At 37.1% G+C, this 22,371-nt stretch overlaps 1 protein-coding gene across 1 annotated transcript; it reads right to left on the bottom strand.

Annotated features, from left to right (window-relative positions):
- Window positions 1-3,394: 3,394 nt before the first annotated feature.
- LOC125229662 (phenoloxidase-activating enzyme 1-like) lies at window positions 3,395-11,824 on the bottom strand. Its single transcript, XM_048134553.1, has 7 exons — window positions 11,657-11,824; window positions 8,890-9,098; window positions 8,317-8,500; window positions 6,248-6,356; window positions 5,372-5,559; window positions 4,687-4,779; window positions 3,395-4,319 (listed from the first exon to the last, which is right to left on the bottom strand). Exons 1-7 carry the CDS (start codon window positions 11,700-11,702, stop codon window positions 4,006-4,008), a joined length of 1,143 nt encoding a protein of 380 aa, XP_047990510.1. The 5' UTR covers window positions 11,703-11,824; the 3' UTR covers window positions 3,395-4,005.
- Window positions 11,825-22,371: the final 10,547 nt, after the last annotated feature.

The following is a 22,371-nucleotide window of genomic DNA, read 5'->3' as shown; positions in this document are numbered from 1 at the left end:
CTCTTCATCCTTTGACCAACCATTAAATGAGCCAGGTTCAGAAATTATGTCATGACTTTACCCTCCCTTACCTTTTATAGAATATGCGATAAACATCTATAAAACTCGCCGTGTCCGCTGTTCGATCGGTGATTGTGATACTGTTTTTCAGATCGCAGCAGGTAATAAGTTTGCATGTCATGTTGTACAACTGCAGTCGGCAATAAATTGCATGCACGTCCAATCTTCATTGTTATAGGTAACATTGTAACTAGAGATCCCCACAATTTTAACAGTTTTAGTTTAATTGTAAGTAGGTAAAGCTATAAACAGAAAATATTAGTTGCATTAAACAATTACTTTAATTTAAAAATAAAAGTCGTTATTAATGTTTTTCTTGTAACTAATTCAGATAAACATAACACGGAAGATAGATGCTAAAGATAGATACTAAAACACTTTGTATCCAAGTAATATTTAATGTATTCGAATAAGCCTTCATCTGAATAAAAACAGTCTTTCACGCGAAAATTTTATCTATCAATTTCATATGAACAAACAAATGGGGCGAACGGGACTGTTTATCATTTCCGATATAGTAGTTTTATGTAAATGACACCTACTTTTAAACTGTCGTAATTTTTAGATTCCGATTGAAGTTTCCCCTTCGCGTATTTGTTATCTCCCGGAGAAAGTGAATATACTCAAGCTTCTGATTTATAACTTGTTTTTACGTTACTGTTACTTTAGGTTTTTGTAACATACCTACATATACCTGGGAGTTATGCTCGGAAAACATATAAATTATTAAAATTCATGCGCATTTCTCTAAAGAAAAAATATATATTTGAAACTACTGATAGTACTTATTACAGACACCCGCCAAGTTAAGTTGTAATTTACATAGAAAGAATCATTGTGAGATACACTCACTTTCCTCTATAATTCAAAATATCACAAAGACGCTGCAGATATTGAATCCAATCTCTTACAGTAATTTTTCCTCACAATCGATGTTTCCTCATAAATTATTTGCTAGACTTAATTCTCAATGGCGGAGATATAAATAATTTTCACTTGGATTTCTTAAGCGTTCATGCACGCGGGAAATAATGCTTCATCTCTGCTTCGCTAGCAATAACTCAGCGGGATCTAGACGAAAACACAGGGGAATGCTGTGTTTACAGTAAAAGCTTTGTAAGGTAAACTTGAATCTGACTTTGATTAACTTTATCTAGAAGAAATCAAGTGGCATTTGGAAATTACATGTGGCAATTTAAATAGCACTTTAGATACAGTATTTATGTATCATATTTTTTATTCAAAGTTACGCTTCCGTCCCGGTAAGGGCATTTATTTTTGTATGATGAGCACTAGAGAGATATTTTGTTCATATTGAATAATTTGTGTTTCCTATGAATAGACATCTACGTAAGTATGTGTAGGTAAATCGGCGCCTAGCACGAGCTTGGCTTTAAAACTAGGGGGATCTTTGTAATATGTAGGAGACATTAACCCGATTTTTTTTGTAATACCTATCCAAAATTCAACATCATTGAAACCGATTAAAAATATTACAATATAAGATTGCCCGGGGCCTGTAGCCAAGAGTACAATCGTTTATGATCCGTAGCGAAGTGTTGGTATTTCTCTGTTGCGTCTGAGCGAGTAGGCCTAGCACATGATTGACACGATAGTATGTCGCCGCGAGACAGATCAGACTTCTTCTTCTAACTTTATGAATGACATAAGGATGGGTAGTCTATTTCGCGGCGACATATTCTCGCGCTATTGTACGCCTCGAAGCGTCAATGACTGTACTCTTTTCCGGAAGGGCCTGTCTTGCCGGCCGAAGTGACAATCGGTGACGATTCGTGGCGATCGAAACATTGAAACACAGTCTGACTCTATCGCGCCACTCCGCAGAGGGAGGGCTAGCTACGATACGCTTACGAAGCGTAAGGCACTGGTTCCACCGCGAGCTAGTAAGCTATGAGCTATCGGCTATAAAAACGAACAAAAGATAAGCACCCCCGTCCAAATAAAAGAGACACGGCGATTTTGATGCTCACCGCTGGGCGAGTAACTATAAACATAGCCGTGTCTTTTTTATTTACACGGGAGTAATTATTTTTTGTTCGGTTTTATAGCCGATAACTCATAGCATAGCTTTACTAGCTCGCGGTGGGACCAGTACCTAAGCGATTGTGACGTTGGCTAGGTAGGGTTGGTATGGTAGTCACCAGTTCACCACACATCTATTTAAAGGGTAAATGATGAAATTATGCGCATAGCATTGCGAGCGCCCCACTTAATTTGATTGTCAGTGACACCTATATGCAAATGATATGTTACGATTAATTGAATTTCTTTGTTTTGTCGAAGTGGGAATCCTTGATGACTTTTGGGATGCTTCGAGTGTATGGAATAAATGGGGATTAATTTATATCAATCAAGTTAACAAGAATTTCCTGTCGTAGGTAAATAACAGCAATGCGATTAAGTATTGCAGTGAGCTGTAAATTCTAACTGAATGGAAGCTGTCAAAAGAACATGTACAGATTTGACAACAAATAATTTTTAAGAAAAAAAAAACCGCCGCCTTTGGGGTTCTGATGAAAGCTACTTGCGAATGTTGGATTATGTAGAAATGTGTAGCTATTTTTTACAGCTGCTTTTAATACATTAATTATTTGATGGAAACACATTTGTCATTTGATATTTGACAGTCGCGTTTCGGTGAAGGAAAAAGTCACTATAAGTGTGCCGTTCAGATTTGAGGAGTTCGGTTCTGATCATTATCAGGAGTTCCACTGCACCAAATATCACTGTTCTAGACGTAAGTGCATGCTGTTCTTATAAAAATACCAAAGTCACTATAAGCGTGCCGTTCAGATTTGAGGAGTTCCGTTCTGACCATCATCAGCAGTTCCACTGCACCAAATGTCACTGTTCCGTATGTAAATACATGCTGTTCCTTAAAAAACACAAAAATCACCATATGTGTGCCTTTCAGATTTGAGGAGTTCCCTCGATTTCTCCAGGATCCCATCATCAGAACTGGGTCCTGAGAAAAATGGGACCAATCTGTATGCATAAAGGTACATTCAATAAAAAAAAATTAAAATCGGTCTAGTAACGACGGAGATATCGTGGAACAAACATAAAAAAAAAACATACAGACGAATTGAGAACCGTCCTTCCTTGAGAGATTTTTGGCGACGGTTAAAAATAGTCCCTATAGGAGCCACAGGTAATCTACGACAAGTTAATTATTAGACATCTTTAGAAATAATAAGTATAATAATGCGTTAACGAAGTCATCATACCTACAATTTAGATGGACAAAACAAAAACATAACTCCGAAATAAATAATCGCATATTCTATAATCCATTAAAAACAAAACAAATATGCTGTATCGGTATAAATTTATTATAGCATACACTATTTTACTTATACGATTAAAAACAAGAGCTTATAATCGTTTTAGCGATTGCTGATAATGCTGATGTCACAATAACTATTTGTGTATTTATTTTACACTTGTCATGACATTGGACTCTAATTCAAGGTCCTGCTAATTGACGATATCTTTAACGATAATTTTAATGGTTATTATTTAATCTGATTACAGCTTACTACATAATTCTGACGTATTTATTTTCCATTCATAAATGATTCCACGAGTATTGTTGTAGTTAATCGCACTTAGCTGTTGCGTGCAATTTAATTCATAACTATAAAAGTAGGTACATTTGTACGATACATGACCCAAACAATTCAATTCAATTTTTAACCACCAAATTACAATTCATTCCTAAATAGTTAAATTGTTTAGGACTCACTACATACTTGCTTAAATTATCACAAATTTGAGATTAATTAATGCGTAAACATATTGTCATTCACAGTTGAACGAACATAGTTCGTACATTCAATTAGGTACGTAGGTATACGTATACTTAGTTCCATGCTGAGTTTAAGAAAACAACCTACATAATGATTAAAATAATGATGTAAGATTCTAAACATTATTCTCTCGCATCGTTGAACGAATCCAGTCTATGTAACTAGCTACATTCGTGTAGACTCCAGGCCACCCGTCTCTGCCGCAGCCGTAGCCAAAGGACACTACAGCAACTGACTCGTACACTCCCTTGCTCTTGGCTCGCATAAGGGGACCACCCGAGTCACCTCTGCACGCGTCTTCGGAAAACACTCCTCCAGCGCAAATCTGCTTGTCTCCGAGCTCGGCGCCTAGTGTGCGGTACTTTTGAACGCAATTGTCCTTTTCGAAGATAGGGATCTTCAGTTTCAACTTGATTGGGCTGTTGCGTCCTGAAATGTTATAAAAGAAGCGTTAAAGTAGGTCTACGATTTGGCTCATTTACTTAGCTATTGGTAAGTAACTAGATTTTTGATGGAATTTCATATAAGTATATAATTATAATTATTATAAACTACCCTAAGTCATTACCGGTGCGTCAACAGCAACACATCTCGTCTCGTCGTCACATCTCGACACCAAATTTGATATAAATTCCAACTTTAAATTCTCTAAATAATGTATGAACCTACAGCCAGTATGAGCTGTCAAATAAAATAGATAAGCGCTGTTATGTTAAAATAACTCGTTACACCCACAACTCACCGATAATTTCCCGGAATGGTCAGAATAGAAGGCAGTAAAATCAATAGTGCATACCGCTCAAGGTTTTTCCCCAGCCGGCGACGTAAACGTCGTTGCCGACGGCCAGCCGCGCCCGCCCGTCCGGCAGGCAGATGGGTTGCACGTAGTCTGAAGATTACACAATACATCTTATAAACAAGTGTAAATGTAAATTTAAAAAGCCAGATATTAAAGTGGCTAGTTTTCAATATCTTAGTAGGTATCGCCCCTACAATTACAAGTATGTACATAGGAGTACGTACAATTCTATTGTACCTACACATCTTATTATCACAACATTTGTATTGCGGACATTTCCAGTTTTATTGACAAATAATTAACATGTGGTTCTCCACACCTAAAAAAAACCGAGTATTTTATGAATAGGTACGTAAGTATATGTACTTACGTACCTATCAAACATGTTAAATTTTGGAAAAAAAAATCAATGTTAGAAGACTACGCGAAAGCAAAATATGAACCAGTTTAGTACATGCGCCAGCCCACACATGCGCTATAAGCAACATCAAGGGCTGATAGATGCAATCGCCAACAGTGTACAATTTCCACACAAGTTGCAGAAGTTGGGGCGCTGTAGCTATCGTTGTACCATCTCTGATGTACAATTCACCTTATACTACTTATATATTAGTTTGTTCTTGGGTCTGGCAGGGTTAATTGTTTTAATTCCCAACAATTTAGGCATATGTAAGGTACTTACAAGTGTATTTAGCCCGCTGAGCCAGCCGCACTAGAGCGATGTCATCCGCCCTGTTCTTGTTCTTGTCATGATAGCCAGGGTGCGGCAGGCCGGCCTGCACCGGCAGCTCCTGCGGCGGGTCTGCGCACGCGTCGTCCACGCAGTCCACGTCGCTTTGCGTGTCGTACTCGCCGAGACGGACGGTGGTCCTTTAAAATAGGATAGGTCTATTTGAGCAAAACCGCTAAAGTGTGTATACATGATAAAGAGGGCTCGTAAAGTACAGAATAATTAGAAAGGTACAAAAGAAGCTGCTAGGTTCTGCGGCGAGTCTGCGCACACGTCATCCACGCAATCGACGTCACTTTGCGTGTCTACTCGCCAAGCCGAACGGTGGTGGCACCTGAGAAAAACCGGTAAAGTGTGTAAATCTGCTTAAGCTTGCAACGGAAATAATATACTTAGTCATCGCGCGGATTTGATTTCGACGTCAGGCACTGGTCCCACCAAAAATGAAACGAACAAAAAGTAGACATCTCATCGCTTACTCGATTTAGGTGGTGCCAGTGCCTTATACATAATTATCTTAATATCACTAAGCTTTATATGCTATGCTATAAGCTATAGCTTTATACATATCTTAATATCACTAAAACTATACTTCTATTTAATATTTTGATCTTACGTCTCTTGGCTCGCTTGCTATTTCGTACTGCCTATAATTATACTGTTGCTATTTGTATTTCTAATACAACCTGATGTCCCACCAGCAGCATAGGCCAAAACTTCTTGTTTAATATGATATGAAGAAATGATTTAAAAATTAAATATTGAAGACCGTTCAAATATTGGACAGGTCGTTGCTCAATAATTAGTATTATAAAAAAATAGACTTACAGCGTGCCTACTTCGCGGTTGATGGCGCCAGTGACGCAGTGGGCCGCGGTCAACACGTAGCGGTGGTTGATCAACACTCCGCCGCATTGGTATGTTATCGTCCTGTTGGCTGGAACATAGTGATAACATAAAACTATCGAAACGGACTATGCCGCGTAGATATAATCAATGAAGACCACACTAGACATAGATGTGTTATAAATTTACTGTATGCAATTGCGCACTCCCTAGGATAATTATGAGTAAGTATAGCACTAACCGAAGACAATATTGAAACACAAATGATTATTGATAGAGGCAGAGAACAGGCGGTCTTAAAGTTCATACTTAACTTATTTTTAAACGACTTTTTCAAATTGTTTCTATCAGTTTTAGTGTGTTTTTATATTAGGTATCTAAATGTATAATTAAATAAGCAAGGAAAAGGTCAGAAGTGATAAAAAAACGTTTAAGATAACATAATGTGGTCTGGAATTCTCTTAGCCTTGAACGAATGTTATTTCGAATCGTTTTATTAGTTGGCTGTGAAGAACAAAGAAAAACCTATTTATCTTTGTATACCTATATATTTTTAAAGAACTATTAAATATAGCAAAACTAGACTATAATTAAATAAAATAAATAAAGAAATAAATATTGGGGGACACCTTACACAAATCAACCTAGCCCCAAACAAAGCTTGTACTATGGTTGCTAGGGGACGATATACATACTTATATATATAAATAACTACATACTTATATACATAGAAAACATCCATGACTCAGGAACAAATATTTGTGCTCATCACAGAAATAAATGCCCTTACCGGGATTCTAATCTAGGACCGCGGCTTAGCAGGCAGGGTCACTACGCGCTTTGTTTCAATTTATTTTTACAATTCATATATTATGCTTAGTAACATTGCAAAAACACCGCAAGTGACGCATCGTGTTTCCATGTAAACACTCGTCAAGTCATGAATAAAACCCCTTTTTATGCACGCGCAATGAATTTGGCGAGAATGTTTGGCCAGGACTTGAAAACAGGATATTTACACACGTCAGAGTATACTTAAAACTTTTTGGTACAGATTGGAATGATGGACGGTGAGGTATTTAAATTATGTCCGAATGCTTGACACTGTTACTTTAAAAAGTCAATGTAAGGTTATTTTATTGTAATATAATAGAGGTACAAATACTGAATATTCGAAGAATATTTAATTAAGCTGTTGAAAACATAAACGTTTTTATTTAGTCGGTATATTTTTAAAGCGTTTCTATGAAATATGGAATTTAAATTCAAGTAAATATTTTTGCACTCTAATAATTTGAGCACTGTCATCGGTGTATATTATTACGCTAAACTGTAGATTTAAATAAAATTACTACTAACATGCATAATGGTCAGAAGGTCGCTAAAGGAAATCCTTTATAAAATACGCAGCCATATTAATGTTCAGTTCAGTATGGGTACAGTCAGTATCATCAGTAAGAGTGTATATTAGGTGTGTAAAAAAATAGCAATAACATGTTCTTAGAGAGTAAATCCTCGACCTCCAATAGAGATACCTGATCGTTGGTTGTAGTGGACAAGTCTATTTAGGTCTTTGCGAAAATACTCATTTGTCCTATTCCCAAAGCCATTTCTATAACGCATCCGTCGGTACAGATGCTGTGCGAAAAGGGTTTCCTTCGGAAACGTTCATATTTGTCATGCTAGTTCAGTCAATGTCAGTACATCTTGTACTGACACTGACTGAAATAGCATGACACGTTCGTACGTTTCCGTAACAATTCGAAGGCAAATCTTTTCGCACTACATCTGTAAGGGAACGGGAGATACCTGACGGCTGACCGTGAGTTATAGGTATTAGATAGACAGCTTGATCTAGGTCTTTGTGAAAACACTTACGTGTCCTATACCCCAATAAAGACATCGAGGTCCAGTCGAGGTCGGTGAACTGGTCGCCATAGATGCGGTCGCCGTTGATATCGACGCCGCACTCCTCTACGGGAGCTACCTGACTGTTGGGTTGGTGGTACCTACTAGGCGCTATTGCCCCAAGTCTTGATGATAGCACTTACGTGTTCTATACCCCAACAGAGCCATCCACGGAAACTCATCCAGGTCGGTAAACTGGCCGCCATAGATGCGGTCGCCATTGGTGTCGATGCCGCACTCGCCGCTGGGGGAGGGGGAGGCGTCCTCGTCCTCCACTGGTGCTACCTGGTCGTTGGTGCTGGGAGGGCGCGTCGGTCTTGGTCTTTGCTATAAATACAAAATAATATGCTTATTAACTGCACTGTAATTAAGGTCCCCGACAATTCCTTCGAAAACGAAAGCAAACAGAATTCGCTGGTTCGGCCACCTTCTTAGAAGACAGTGTAGTGGTGGTATTTGCTTCAGTTCCTCGTTAGTAATTGGCAGGAAGCTGCGCAAGATCGGTAGAGGTGGCACAACGCTCTCGTTTCGGAGGCTAATATTCGGTTTGGACAATTGAGCCAAACAAACAATTATCATGTTTTTTCGAACGAACACATGTTGTTTTTAAGTTGTTTTTTACATCCTTGTGACATTTTCGCTAAATATAACTGAAATGAAAATAAATCACCTTAGTAATTGTGTTAAATGCGTAAAAAAATTTTTGGTATGCTTACTGTAGGTTGAGCCGGCTGCTGATGTTGGGAGGGTAAAGGCCCGCAGCACACCTTGGGTACATATCCATCGAACCCACAGGAAGACTGCCTCAGATAGCTGACCACATTCCCGGGCAGAGGGCGCTGTTCAAAGGCTGACAACAGTGGCTGGCAATTGTAAAGCGACACGCATTCGCTTTCATCTCCTAGTGGCGTTCGACAGGACGAATCTAATGAACAAATATTACTGCTATTACAAAATTTACCATTCTCATTAAATATTATACTCTAAGCATGGACCCAGGGACTTGCATGACCCGTTCGGATGCCAGGTGCAGTAGCCGAATGGCATTTCTGCGACGCGAAACGAAAACGAAACGCCGCGAAAGGTAGTCTGGCTCTGTCGCGCCAATACGCAAGAGCGATAGAGACGAGCGTTTCGTTTCGTGACCGTTTGTGCCATTCGGCTACGTACCCTGGGCTAAGCCTATAATTTGACCAGGACCCCCTCCCTACCCTGAATACCAATCTGGTTCCGCTTCCGCCTATGTGTGTTCTTAATGCTTAGTATTTTATAAATGTATGTATTACCTATAAAATCGCATATACTGTGAAGGTAGCAAAACGCGCAATCACTATAGTGCCGAACATTCCCAATAATATAGTAGTTACAATAAAATGCATTGTTTAGAGACGTCATTAAGCCTTATCGAAACTATTGATATTAAGTTCAAACTGTACCGGTCCTAATCGAGACGTGTGATTACGAAGACCAGTTTCACGGCAAACGATTGCGTCTAACGTGATAGCATTGATGAGAATCAGGTTTGCGCTAAGTAGTCTAACAGTACAGGGTTTACGCTTTGCAATCTTCTGCGCAAACTCAAAAAGGATAAGGTTTTTCAATCTGTAGACTTCTTTAAATGAAACAAAATTCCAGAATTTTTGAGATTTCACTTCTCAAGTTTACTCATTATTTTTAGTTTATGCCTATATGTAGGTACTTACCTGCTTATTTCAACCGCAACTATAACAGAGGTGTCGGTGCTGTTTGAGTTAAGTTACTAACTAACTACAAAAATAAATAAAAACTTTACAAATATGAATTGGGTATGTTGTTTAATGATTCAAGAATGTGTGTGGTGTGTTCGTACTAGCAAAGACATATATAACTCCGTATAGACAGATAAAGTCTAAGAAAAAAACGTACCTCACTACCATACAGAAAAAGGTACGGTGGCCTAGATGGCATTACACCTTTGGGGTACGCTCAGCTAGATGGCGCTAATACATATATACCATAGATCAAGCAAATGTATCTACTTAGCGTGTCAAATGAACTCAGTGAAATCCACTGAGTTGTCCGTCTTTGATCGCAGCTTGCAGCTTTCGGGCGTAAATTTTTGTAAGTTGAAGTCAATATAAACATTAAAAATGCCTCGTTACGTGATATTTAATTGATACAACACAAAAATTATTAACACTCAAGGGCCTGAGACAGATTTAAAATCACAGGCAAGTAACAACTTCAGTACAAAATCTGACACGCTCGGCCGCCATACAAATAGATGAACTTGTTTCTTCTACGTAAATCTAATTCTGTGCGCTAATATTAATATTTGACATTTTAAAACATATCAAGCTAAGAATATGGGCCAAATTGTCAAAACGGAGGTTCAAAGTTTTAAGCCTGTGTCAAGAGATGGCAGTCTATGCACTGTGATTACACATTTTACTTCGACAGCAACTCTCTATAATACTCGACTCGATCCTCTTTGGCACTAGTTAAAAATACTCATACAGTTATTATCTTCTTAGGTTTATGTTTAAATGGATATGATGTTGAACACGGCATTTGTTTGTTTTGATACCTTGCCGCAAATCACTGTCAGCACCGACGTATATGGTTAATATGTCTTATGCATCTCGCTCGTACAGACATAATATTGAGATTAGTGCGAACGAGATGTAAAAGGAAATAAGTTTTGTAGACATTTTCGTATGTCTGTGACTCTTGGTAAGGGTAATAAGGTAACTAAAATTGATAAATTATATGTGTTAATAATTGCAAGTATATGAAAATATATTCATTGATGACCTACAATAGCTATTGATAGTTACAAGGAAAAATAACAGTAACAAACTCAGAGATCGTTTAATGGCACTCGTCACCACCAGGAAATCAACATTACGAATATTTGTATAATTAAATTGATAACCTCTAAACACTTATTTCTTATCGTTCTAAATGCACTTTGCCTTGTCACTAGTAGGTATTTTATTATCTTTAGGTATGTTATTGACTGTTATAATAAGTAAGTAGGGTAGGTATACAGTTTATAGTAGATTCGTTAATTATTGGGTACAGTCGAGTTTACAAACATGTTTACAAACCAAAATTACAAATATAATTATGTGTACACGACCTAATTGTCAGTGTTTTAAGAGATGTGTCAATAGATTTTAGGTGTGTGAACTCGACCGTACAAATTAGTTAGATATTTCTTCGGTTGATAAAACATAGGAACATGTTAAACTATTCAAAGCAAAAAGTAGGCACAGCTATTACAATTTAGCTATATTTACCTGTACCATACATTACTTATCAAAGTTTACATCAAAAAACAATATGCAAAAAAGCACTTTTCAACTTGAAGGTAGCTTTTAAAGTCATAACACCACCTACATCATAAAAAAACCCATAATAACGAACATACAAAGTTAAAACCGGTTGTGAATCCTAAATCTTATGTTTCAACGACTTATTAAAATATTCAACTCAACTTACGTGCGTAATTCCATAGCAAAGCAAAACACAGCACTTGTAACTTCATTTTAAACTAAAACAAGGATTTCACGAAGGAGTATTGGTTTGTTTGGTTAAGACGAGTCGAGTAAGCGAGCCGAGCGCGGCAAGTTAGTTGGCAGCGCTTGCCACACTGGTCGTTCACGTTGTCTTCAACACATTTAAGTATAGGATCGGATCATAATTATTATCTTGTTTTTCCTACTAGCGCTCTTGTTCAAAAAACGCGATGATGCAAAAACATTGTATGTAGAAGCTCCACCAATATTACTGGCAAATAAATGTAATAACGTTATGGCTAGATTTAACTTACTTACACCTTAAAACAAGTTTAGTCAGTCAGTACTCAGTAAGTATTTTTATAAGTTCGTCTTGGCTGATTGTACTGCATCTATTGCACTAAGTTTGTAAATAAATAAGTACAAAATACATACATTGACAAATGGAAGGCACAAGAGCCAACAAATGTAATATTTTAGTATGTGCTTATTTTTTGGTGAAAATAATTAACTTAAACATAGCTCCGAATTTTATCCTAACTGATAAGAATCGTGTGTAATAGAGAAAGTATAGTCAATATTGAAAATGTTAACTATAGAATAGTACATTACGATACAAGTGCGTAAAAAAGGAAGTTCGAAACGAGTGGCGATAAATTAAACGTTTTTCAGTACAGATGAGCCTCCGAAGTTTTGACTTGGCATATAATGAACCACTTCTCGCACTAGTGCGTAAAAAAACACCATCTGTACTGAAAAAAATATTAATGTACGTTAATTTTAGATGCCTATTACTAATCATGTTAATATTTAAATAAACATTTAAATACCTAGGTCCGCACGATTTACGATATATTAACAGTATGTAGATAGATTCTCGTCATTTCTTGTGACCTTTTATTCCAAGATGGAGTCCGCGCCCCGCGGCCAGTAACATATGCGTCATCGTCACCTCTAATGAGTACCTAGTATTCGGATTTACCAGTTGAGGATAACGAACGTTTTCCTGCGGTGGCCGGTTCTCAAGTAACTCAAGTATACACATGCAGTTGATGAAACTAATCTGTGAAATCTACAAAAAAATCTAGATATTGTCTAATCAATCATGCTTTTATTTAGGAAGGTTGAGGGGAGTTACAAATGGACACTACAAACGACCGATGCTAAATATTACATAGCATATATCTAACCAATAAATTAACCGCCAGCAAGCTGATATTAATCAGAGCAGAGCAATTTTGGGACCGATCTAAACGAATTTAACTGTGGCCTTCTTGCATTTCCAAAAAAATATATCGATGTCGATCATGCTACCCAACCAGTTTTGTTGCTCACCCAACACAATAAATAAAACAAAATCGAATCGCCAAAATCACGACACATTATTACAATACAAACTAAGGTACAGCGGGGCAAATGTCGACTGGGGGGCAATTATTACTGATCCATTTTTTCCATTATTACACTATAATGTTGAGTTCTACATGTAGTAGTAGTAATAGTAAACACTTTATTGCACAAAACAAATTACAAGTAACAGTGAATAATTATAATAGTTATGTACAAAGGCGAGCTTATCCCTTTAAGGGATCTCTTCCAGCTAACCTTCGAATAACATGTATCCACTGAACACGCCTACCATATAAAACCGGTGGACACTCTATTTAATAATGCAAACATTGTGAAACATGGAGAAAATGGACCAGTTACATTTGCCCCCAGTCGAGATTTGCCCCGCTGTACCTTACTAAGTATGTAATAGGCAGGAACTAACTTTGTATCAGGCACTATAGGTAATTATTACTGATCAGATTTTCTGCGGTTTTATTGTTTTAATATATAACTTATACTTACATACTGACTGATATATATTACGAGTAGTGATGTAAAATATTATCTTTATTATCTTTTGATTGGTAATAAACAAACATTAATCACCAATCATCATTTGAGTGATTATCTTCTTGGTGTTATTTTTAATACATACGTAAAGGTTATTCAACTGCTGGAAATTACATACATAATCCAGCACGCTCCAGAAATTGAGTTGGACCACATAATACCACAAGTAGTTGTACAGTTACCGGCAAAAATATGTGATGATTTCTATACCATGTCACATTAACGTGTTGTTCGAAATGTCATACGAAATTGTCAAACAATTAAAAGCGACAAGGTACAGAGATCATCACGTGTTTATGCCGGTGACTGGACTCCTATCCTACTATGTACGAGAACTATTGTTACAGCCGATACAGACACAGACGTACTGCAACCCTATTGGAACTTGTATGGAACTATGGAAACTGTGCATACACTGATGTCGCAGTTGGCATGCAGTCGGCGCGCAGTTGCCATACAAGATACAGTGGGGTTGCAGTCCGGCTGTATAGGTCTTTAGCTATTAGACAAAGGGGCCCATTTCTCAAAACTGAAAGTTACAAGCGGAAGTTTCAGTTTCTTTCCAACTTGTCATATTAGACATTGATTACTTAACTTGCAGCTTCGAGAAATGGGCCCCAGCATTCCGAAATAGGTAAGGTACCTACTAAGATATTCTATTCTATGTACACAGGATGGTTCATTAAAATCGGTCAGTATGGGCACACCTCGGACACTGGCGATCAAATATATGAAAGAGGCGCGTTCCTAGCACACAGTCTAAGCTCGTGTAGGTGAACGCGTACTATATTTGTATGAGTGAAATATAACAGGTCGACTGTTCGCGTTTTTGATAGGCGGTAACTGTGAGGTAACCGAGAGGGGGTGGGCGGCACTTTCAGCGGGGAGCGGGAGTGTGGCCATACTGTACGATAGTACTCTTTATTATACTGTGGTATGGGAAAGTCTGAAACTTTAGGACATACGAATATCTGTTCTTAGGAAATATGTCATCACCGATTTTATTAAAAAGAAAAACTGCAGTCATACATTTGAAGAACTGTATATTATTATTATTATTATTTAAGCTTTATTTTCCATATATTTTTTGATACATTATATTTATAATTTCTGCTTTTCCATCATGATCTTTAAATGTTTAAATATGTTCTATTTGTGGTTCATCTTGGTGTCCTTTTATATGGATCCCTGAATGGGTAAAAGCCTCCTCTAACCCGTGCCATTTATTTCGATTGGTGGCCAGCTCCATCCAGCTTGGCCCTGCAGCCTTAATAATGTCTTCTGTCCAGCGCTGTTTAGGTTTTCCTCTTTTTCTTTTGCCTTGCACTTTTGGCCCTATCCATGTAGTTGCTTTAAGGGTCCATCTTTTGTCTGTAAATCTTGCAATGTGGCCGGCCCATTTCCACTTGAGACGAAGTGCATGTTGGAGGGCATCCGTTAGTTTTGTTCTTTTCCTTAGTTCTTCATTTTTTGTCTTGTGTATCCTCCTCAAATGTAATAGGCTCCTTTCCATCGATCGCTGACATGTTTGTATCTTATGTTTTATATTTTTGGTATATGTCCAGGTTTGACTGCCATAAGTTAGGCTGGGTAGAATGCATGTACGCGAAGAACTGTATACAAATACAAATATCCGATTATAATAAATCGAGCTTGACAAAATTTGACTTGAAAAATCAATAGGCTTAACAAACATAACAAAGAGAACAAATCTCCTAACAAATAAATGTCACTGTTCTGAACTTAAACGCATGCTGTTCTTCTAAAAATACCAAAGTCACTATAAGTGTGCCGTTCAGATTTGAGGAATTCCGCTCTGATCATCATCAGAAGTTTCACTGCACCAAATGTCACTGTTCTGAACGTAAATGCAAGCTGTTCTTATAAAAGTACCAAAGTCATTATAAGCGTGCCGTTCAGATGTAAGGAGTTCCGTTATGATCTCCATCAGCAGTTCCACTGCACCAAATGTCACTGTTCTGGACGTAAGTGCATGCTGTGCTTATAAAAATATCAATAAGTGTGTCGTTCAGATTTGAGGAGTTCCGTTCTGACCATCATCAGCAGTTCCACTGCACCAAATGTCACTGTTCCGTACGTAAATGCATGCTGTTATAAAAACACAAAAATCACTATATATATGCCTTTAAGATTTGAGGAGTTCCCTCGATTTCTCCAGAATCCCATCATCAGAACTGGGTTCTGATAAAAATGGGACTAATCTATAGGAGCATATACGTTCAATCAAAAACAAAATTCAAAATCGGTCCATCCGCATCCTTGAGATTTGGGTGCAGGTAACGGTTAATTTTTTTAAAATTTTAACACATGGTTACGGGAGGTGACACAAAAACAATTATGTATTATAACAATATCTACCTACGAAAAAAAAAACAAATGTTAATCCTAAATCGGGTAAAAAAAACGTGCACCAATCGACCCAGTGCCCAATCAAGCAATTTGTCGGCAAGTGGGGCGCAATTTCCTCACAATCCGCTTAACGATTAACGACATTAACTTTCATGTCGCGTCTAATTGCATTCGGCCCCCATCTCCAGTACATTGGATTATACAGTCGTTACTTCGCGATAAATATACCTTTAAATATCTTTGAATGTATTTTAGTACGGGATCACTAGAGAAAAAAATAAAGCTAAGTAGTAGTACCTAGTTACTTAGACTTAGTTACTTTTTCAAACACTTGCAGCATTGTTGTTTAAGAAGCATAGCTGTAGTATTGATAGCCGTCGAATATTATGTAATTCTCTTACCGGATCATTGAAGAAAAACTACATTAGTCATTTATATTTAAAATTACAATTGTCAGTAATACTACAATTATATTTAAAAGCTACGATTGTTACTTAGTTAACCAAGAATGTTCATGCAAAACGTGACAGAAATTAACGTAGGAGTAAGTAAGTAGTTTATCTGTGCATCACATAGTTTTTTGTATTATTACGACTACGAGTAATTCGTATTCTATTGATTCTTATCTTATCATTAAGTTTGTTGTGGTATCTTCAGCGCATAATTATTTCACGTTTTTCTTGTATTCCGTTCTACTTCTATCATAAAAGTATGTATATAAGGTTTTATTTCGTGCCTTTTATTAATTTTAACATTTCTCACGAAGAAAGTCAGTAAATTCAGCAACAAATCGTTGTGAAGTAACTGAAGCACGTATTCAATCGAACGCCTGGACAGAGACCGAAAGGACTGGGTGTTACTTTCGGAACGTGCGATAAATATCGCACGTTGGTGTTAGTCGCCCAATATCGTCGTTATGTAGTAAACAGTAAACTATGTGTAGGTTACTTCTCGTAGATATTATAAGGTCAATAAAAATACAAGGTTTTTTCTTCCTCTAGTTACATATTATGTAGCAATGTGCTAAAGCTCATTAAAAGACATTTAAGTAGAATATAATTAGTTACCTAAATATTAGTACCTTCCTATTTAGCTTATTTCTTTGTAAACTTACAAAGCAGAAAGAATCCAGTCACTTGTTTTTTAAATAAGGTATAATATTATGTTATCCCTAATGCTTAATTACTAAGAAATTCAGATTTTAATAATTTTAATATTTTACATAATTATTTTTTCCTCCTTGCTTAGACTTCTCATAGCTTGCCGAAGACAAAACAAATATAAATGTCATGCGCTTCGCTACAATATTTCATTGACATATGCCAAAAGGATATAGGACTTTTGAAGTGTAATATTTTTACAGCCTTCTTATCCTAAACATACAGAATAGTCCTCCGAACGGGCGGACTCCAGAGAATCCATGATAAATTGGCGATCGGCGGCACTGGAGAGGTTGTGGCCTCTTGTGCTGTCTCAAAAGCTTACGTAAATAATTCAGACACGACTACAAGTACTACCTATGACATACCTAAGTTGAGTAAGTATATACTGTGGGTACGGGGTGTATTTACGCCTTATTTATTTCGTTCGTTGCACAATCAGTCTTGTATCTCCTGATGGAGTATGATGCATGGTGATCGGTACTTCCGAAATATTATCATAAATGTGACTCTATTCGCAAATCATTTTCACAACTGGTGAAGACGCTCTTGATTCATCAAAAACATTTATGAGTTTGCATTTTACTCGTACTTATCCACATCCACAAAAGTACAAAGTAACTTCATACAAATTTTAATTTGATGTCCGAAGCGGACTGGTAGAATTGATCTTAAATGATGATTTTGAATCGTCTTTACTTTGATGTTTTAGAGAGTTTGCATTTTATTTGTGTTAATTTAATGAGGTCAAAATGTTGTGTTTCACTCGGTAGCAAAATTTGTTTTAACTTGAAACCCTTGCAACGCTCTAGTATCAATATTAGAACGTGCGACTAAACAACAGCTTTGTCCCCTTGTAAAACAAATAGTTATTCTATTCATTCTGTATAAGTTGTATGATAAAGTCCATAGAATTCTTATCTGCTGTACCTTGTGGGCCGTTGTTTGAGTGGCACTTTGTAGCGGTCTGTGTAAATTGTTTATGTAGTTTTCAATTCATTTCTTTTACCCTTTCTAAGTTTACACTGTTTCATTCAGTTATTTAAAAGCTTTCAATATTTGAAGTGGTTCACAATAAGTAAATTTCAAAATTTTATTTTTAGATCGCTGATGGCTGACAGTAGTGGTAGTAGGTGTAGGGTGTGCAAATAGGTACTAATATTTCGTCACTTATTGTCATTATATGGCCATTTTAAAGTTTATAATTCACTTAAGAGTATTATTATTACTTGAAATAAAACATTAAAAAATATTGTCTAATAACCGGTTATAACCACAAAATTAAAATTTTGAAAAACCTCTGACATAGTGGACCGATCTTCATGAAACATGGCTAAGAACACTCCCAACTGAGTCAGCTTTCAAACAAAAAAAACTAAAACTAAATCGATTCATCCGTTCGGGAGCTACAATGCCATAGACAGACACACACACAGACAGACAGACAGACATACAGACAGACACACAGACAGACACGTCAAACTTAGTGCGTTTTCACATTATCCGATCCGATATTAGATGTCAGACCGCTATCCCGTACATTATAGGCGCCATCTTGGATTTTCTCCATTGAAATCCTTCCGACATCCGATATCGAATCGGATAATGTGAAAACGGACTTATAACACCCCGTCGTTTTTGCGTCGGGGGTTAAAAATAATTGCAATGATTCTGATACGATACGATACTTCTAAAAGCTACTAGTACCTAATTGATTGGCAGCGCCATCTTTCTTGCTAGCTCGGTATCATCTGGTACAGTACAACAGTAAGGTGCGATCAGGAGATCGAACTGATCGAACCATACTATTCTACATTCTACCTTAGGATTGACCAGAGGGCGCCGTAACTGCCATAAGCCTTATAGGACAATTTCCTCGTATGCCGCCGTGACACTTGTGCCATGGTGTGTGGATGAGGCCAAAAAGCTTATATATGCACCTGCCGCGATAGTAGAGGACACCGATTCCAATTAAACCGTAGGCACTGGAGACAGTGGAAACTTTAATAAACTGCGGATCCTAACTATTATGTAAGTATACCCACCAACCCATGCTCAAATGTCATTTAGAATACAGAACTAAACTGATAGAAGCGATCATCAAACTGTCATTTTGGTATTTTTTGCTTTATTGTAATCCTTGACAATCAATCAAATACCCTATAACGCTAAGATTTAAACTGAAAGTCGAAAGCGTCTTAAAATATTGAAATATTTTCGTAACCCGAGGTGTCAGACTTGTTATCGATAGCGTCTTAATATTATTTACGAGCGGCCAGCGCTCAGTGAAGGCGATGTTTGCTCCCGTCTCGGCTTGATGCATTACACTACTGTGCTTGAACGAAGGATTTCTTGATATTTTTTGAGGCAAATAACGATTGTATGCATAAGTATTTTAAGTTTTGTTGCCGTCTCGTATGATTTTTGTGCACACATGTATATACATAGAGGTATGAATCGAGTGATATATTTATATTATCCATTTAAGTGATTCATGATAATTGATACGGTAAGTATTTAGGCCTCAAATTATTTCCCTACAAACTAAATCGATCGAAAATTTTAAATTATTTAAACATAAAACGGTAGCAGACCGATAGCATTAATAATATCAGTAGTAATGAACGTATAACTTTTGAACCGTGAACGAAGACCGTAGAGTTAGAGAATGGGAATAACGAAGTCAAATGAAAACGTGCTGTATAAATAAACTTTTTAACAAAAAATAAAACCGCCTTCAAAAATAAGCGCGTTACAAAACACGGAGAAACTAAAAAGCAAAAAATAATAAACCTTTGAATTCAGATTTCTTATCGGATTGCAATAATCTAAACATCCAAATTATAAACAAATCAATTATTTTTGTAGTCGGTACCAGACCTGTTCATCGCCTTGCTATTTCCTGTTTGCACCACCCAACCATACGCAGGCTGGCACCGACTCCAAAAATAATTGATTTGTTTATAATTTGGATGTTTAGATTACTGCAATCCGATAAGAAATCTGAATTCAAAGGTTTATTATTTTTTGCTTTTTAGTTTCTCCGTGTTTTGTAACGCGCTTATTTTTGAAGGCGGTTTTATTTTTTGTTAAAAAGTTTATTTATTTGTTGATTTTTAGTGGTTCCTATTGATATTCTATGTATCAGTCCGAATATATGTACAGTAGTGAAAGAATTATCCTTTAACTCCTAACCATTGAGGAGTTGACCTTCCATCATCAGCTCAGCCACATAAAGTTATCACTATCAGGCGTAAATACTGGTGTACCTTTGAAAAATACACTAAAAACATTACATGTGCCTATAACATTTGAAGAGTTCCCTCGACTTGGTGCCAATGGGACCATCTCGGGGTTATACCTGATCGAATGAAAAAAAAAAATTTTGAAAATCGGTCCATGATTCTCGGAGATATCGAATAACATACAAAAAAAAATCTGTCGAATTGAGAACCTCCTCCTTTTTTGAAGTCGGTTAAAAATCAGCATCCACGATCATTTTAGCCATTTCGTCAATTGAGTGTTTTTTTTTTTTTTTCAATTTGTCTTTAGGTAGGTATCAACAGCGGCAAGCTGATTCCCACCGGCTTGCCTAAAATTGATTACTAGATGTTAAGGTAAATTTCTTTGTGCTCAGTGTTGCCTAACAGAAATTTTCACCAGCCGCCACTGGTAGGTATATCAGGTAAGTTAGTGTCACGACCAAAGACGTTGACACTGACAATACTAACAACCGCTATGGAATACCATTTTATATGGAATTTGACAGACGACAGCCCACTAACCCTGAGTTAAGTGATTGGTGCAAGTGGCCCTTAATAATTTAGGCACATTTACAGTTTGCTGTAAGCCCGCAAGAGTTGATATTAAATAAATCAATTGTTGCCTAATAATATAGTTAGATTAGTTAGGTACTTGAGCTTTGGAATCTGAAAAACCAGGTATATTCTTTGTCACGCAAACAAAAACACAACAATGCTAAAAGTCAACTAAACATTGTCATTGGCAATGTTTTCGAGCAGGTAGCCTTACACGTAAGTCACGTAACGTACCTATACGGCGCACGACCGATTATTACCATTTTAGTGACATTGCGGACTGTTGACATTTGACACCACTCTGAGCAATCAACGTACTGAAACTCGTATACGAGATCACACACCGTGTAGATAGACCCTAATTCTACGCATCTAACATAAGTATAATTTTTAGGGTTCCGTACCTCAAAAAGGAAAAACGGAACGCTTATTTAATCTAAAACGCATTGGATTGCATTGCTTGCCCTCACTTGCTCTGCGTAACGTCATACACGTCAACACGACAGTGATATTCGTGTTGTATTAATGTCAATATCTGGGCGACCGAGCTTCGCTCGGTTCTATTTTAATATATCACGTCTTTAGATAAAAAGAACTCTTATAAATACAAAAACAAAAAAAAGACAAAAAACAAAAATTTTATTTCTGGCCGGGATTCGAAACCCTGACACCTACGATCTATCTGCGTACATTAGACCGACTTCGTACGACTGAGCTAAGCGGAATCGATGCGCGCGCGGCGAAATTAACGACCATATTTTACGTTTACTACCGCGAAAGAAAAACTCATGAAAACTCGAAAATTCGCGTTTTCCGGGATCTAAGGCTACGCTAGATCGATTTTTCACCCCCGAAAACCACCACATAACAAATTTCGGCGAAATCGTTAGAGCGGTTTCCGAGATCGTCGGTATATATAAATAAATAAATAAATATACAAGAATTGCTCGTTTAAAAGTATAAGATATCAGCATAACATTTCTCTATTCGACCAGTATTAGGTAGTGCCCGAATACTTACGTTAAAAGCTTTCGAGTGCGTGTATTGATACAAATGGGTGTCGTCGGTGGATTGAGCGGGCAGTAAATCAAGTCAGGAGTAGCAACTTTGTTTGTGCAGCGATGTTAATGATTGCGGGCCCGGTTTCTCAATCAGGAGGCCATGTTTGGAGGTAAATAAATGGGTGAGAGTGTAGACGAAATAGACTGAAATTAGAATAGATAATGGCTGTAATAATGGTTACAAATGCTTCTGCGGAAACGGCAATCAAAGCTGAATCCCTTGGCTATGACGATAGGTTCTCATGATAAAGTTAGAACGATTTATTTTTTATGGTGAATTTCCACGTTTTTATTGCATTCTCTACGGTCTCTAGGTACTATAATAATTATGATGATGTTCGTTATTGATGACGCACCATCTCCTCGTCGTGAATCATGACGTAAAGC

Source organism: Leguminivora glycinivorella, chromosome 1 (assembly GCF_023078275.1).
Source record: "Leguminivora glycinivorella isolate SPB_JAAS2020 chromosome 1, LegGlyc_1.1, whole genome shotgun sequence".
In the NCBI taxonomy this organism is placed as follows: domain Eukaryota; kingdom Metazoa; phylum Arthropoda; class Insecta; order Lepidoptera; family Tortricidae; genus Leguminivora; species Leguminivora glycinivorella.
This window is presented reverse-complemented; position numbering and strand designations above follow the sequence as displayed.

What these genes read in the sequence shown, in the direction of transcription:
- LOC125229662 (XM_048134553.1), bottom strand. Translation starts at nt 11,702, where the DNA reads ATGAAGTTACAAGTGCTGTGTTTTGCTTTGCTATGGAATTACGCAC. An exon ending in AGCAGCCGGCTCAACCTACA is followed by an intron (nt 8,501 to 8,889) that starts GTAAGCATACCA and finishes TTGTATTTATAG; the next exon opens with CAAAGACCAAGACCGACGCG. An exon ending in TCTGTTGGGGTATAGAACAC is followed by an intron (nt 6,357 to 8,316) that starts GTAAGTGCTATC and finishes ACTATGTTCCAG; the next exon opens with CCAACAGGACGATAACATAC.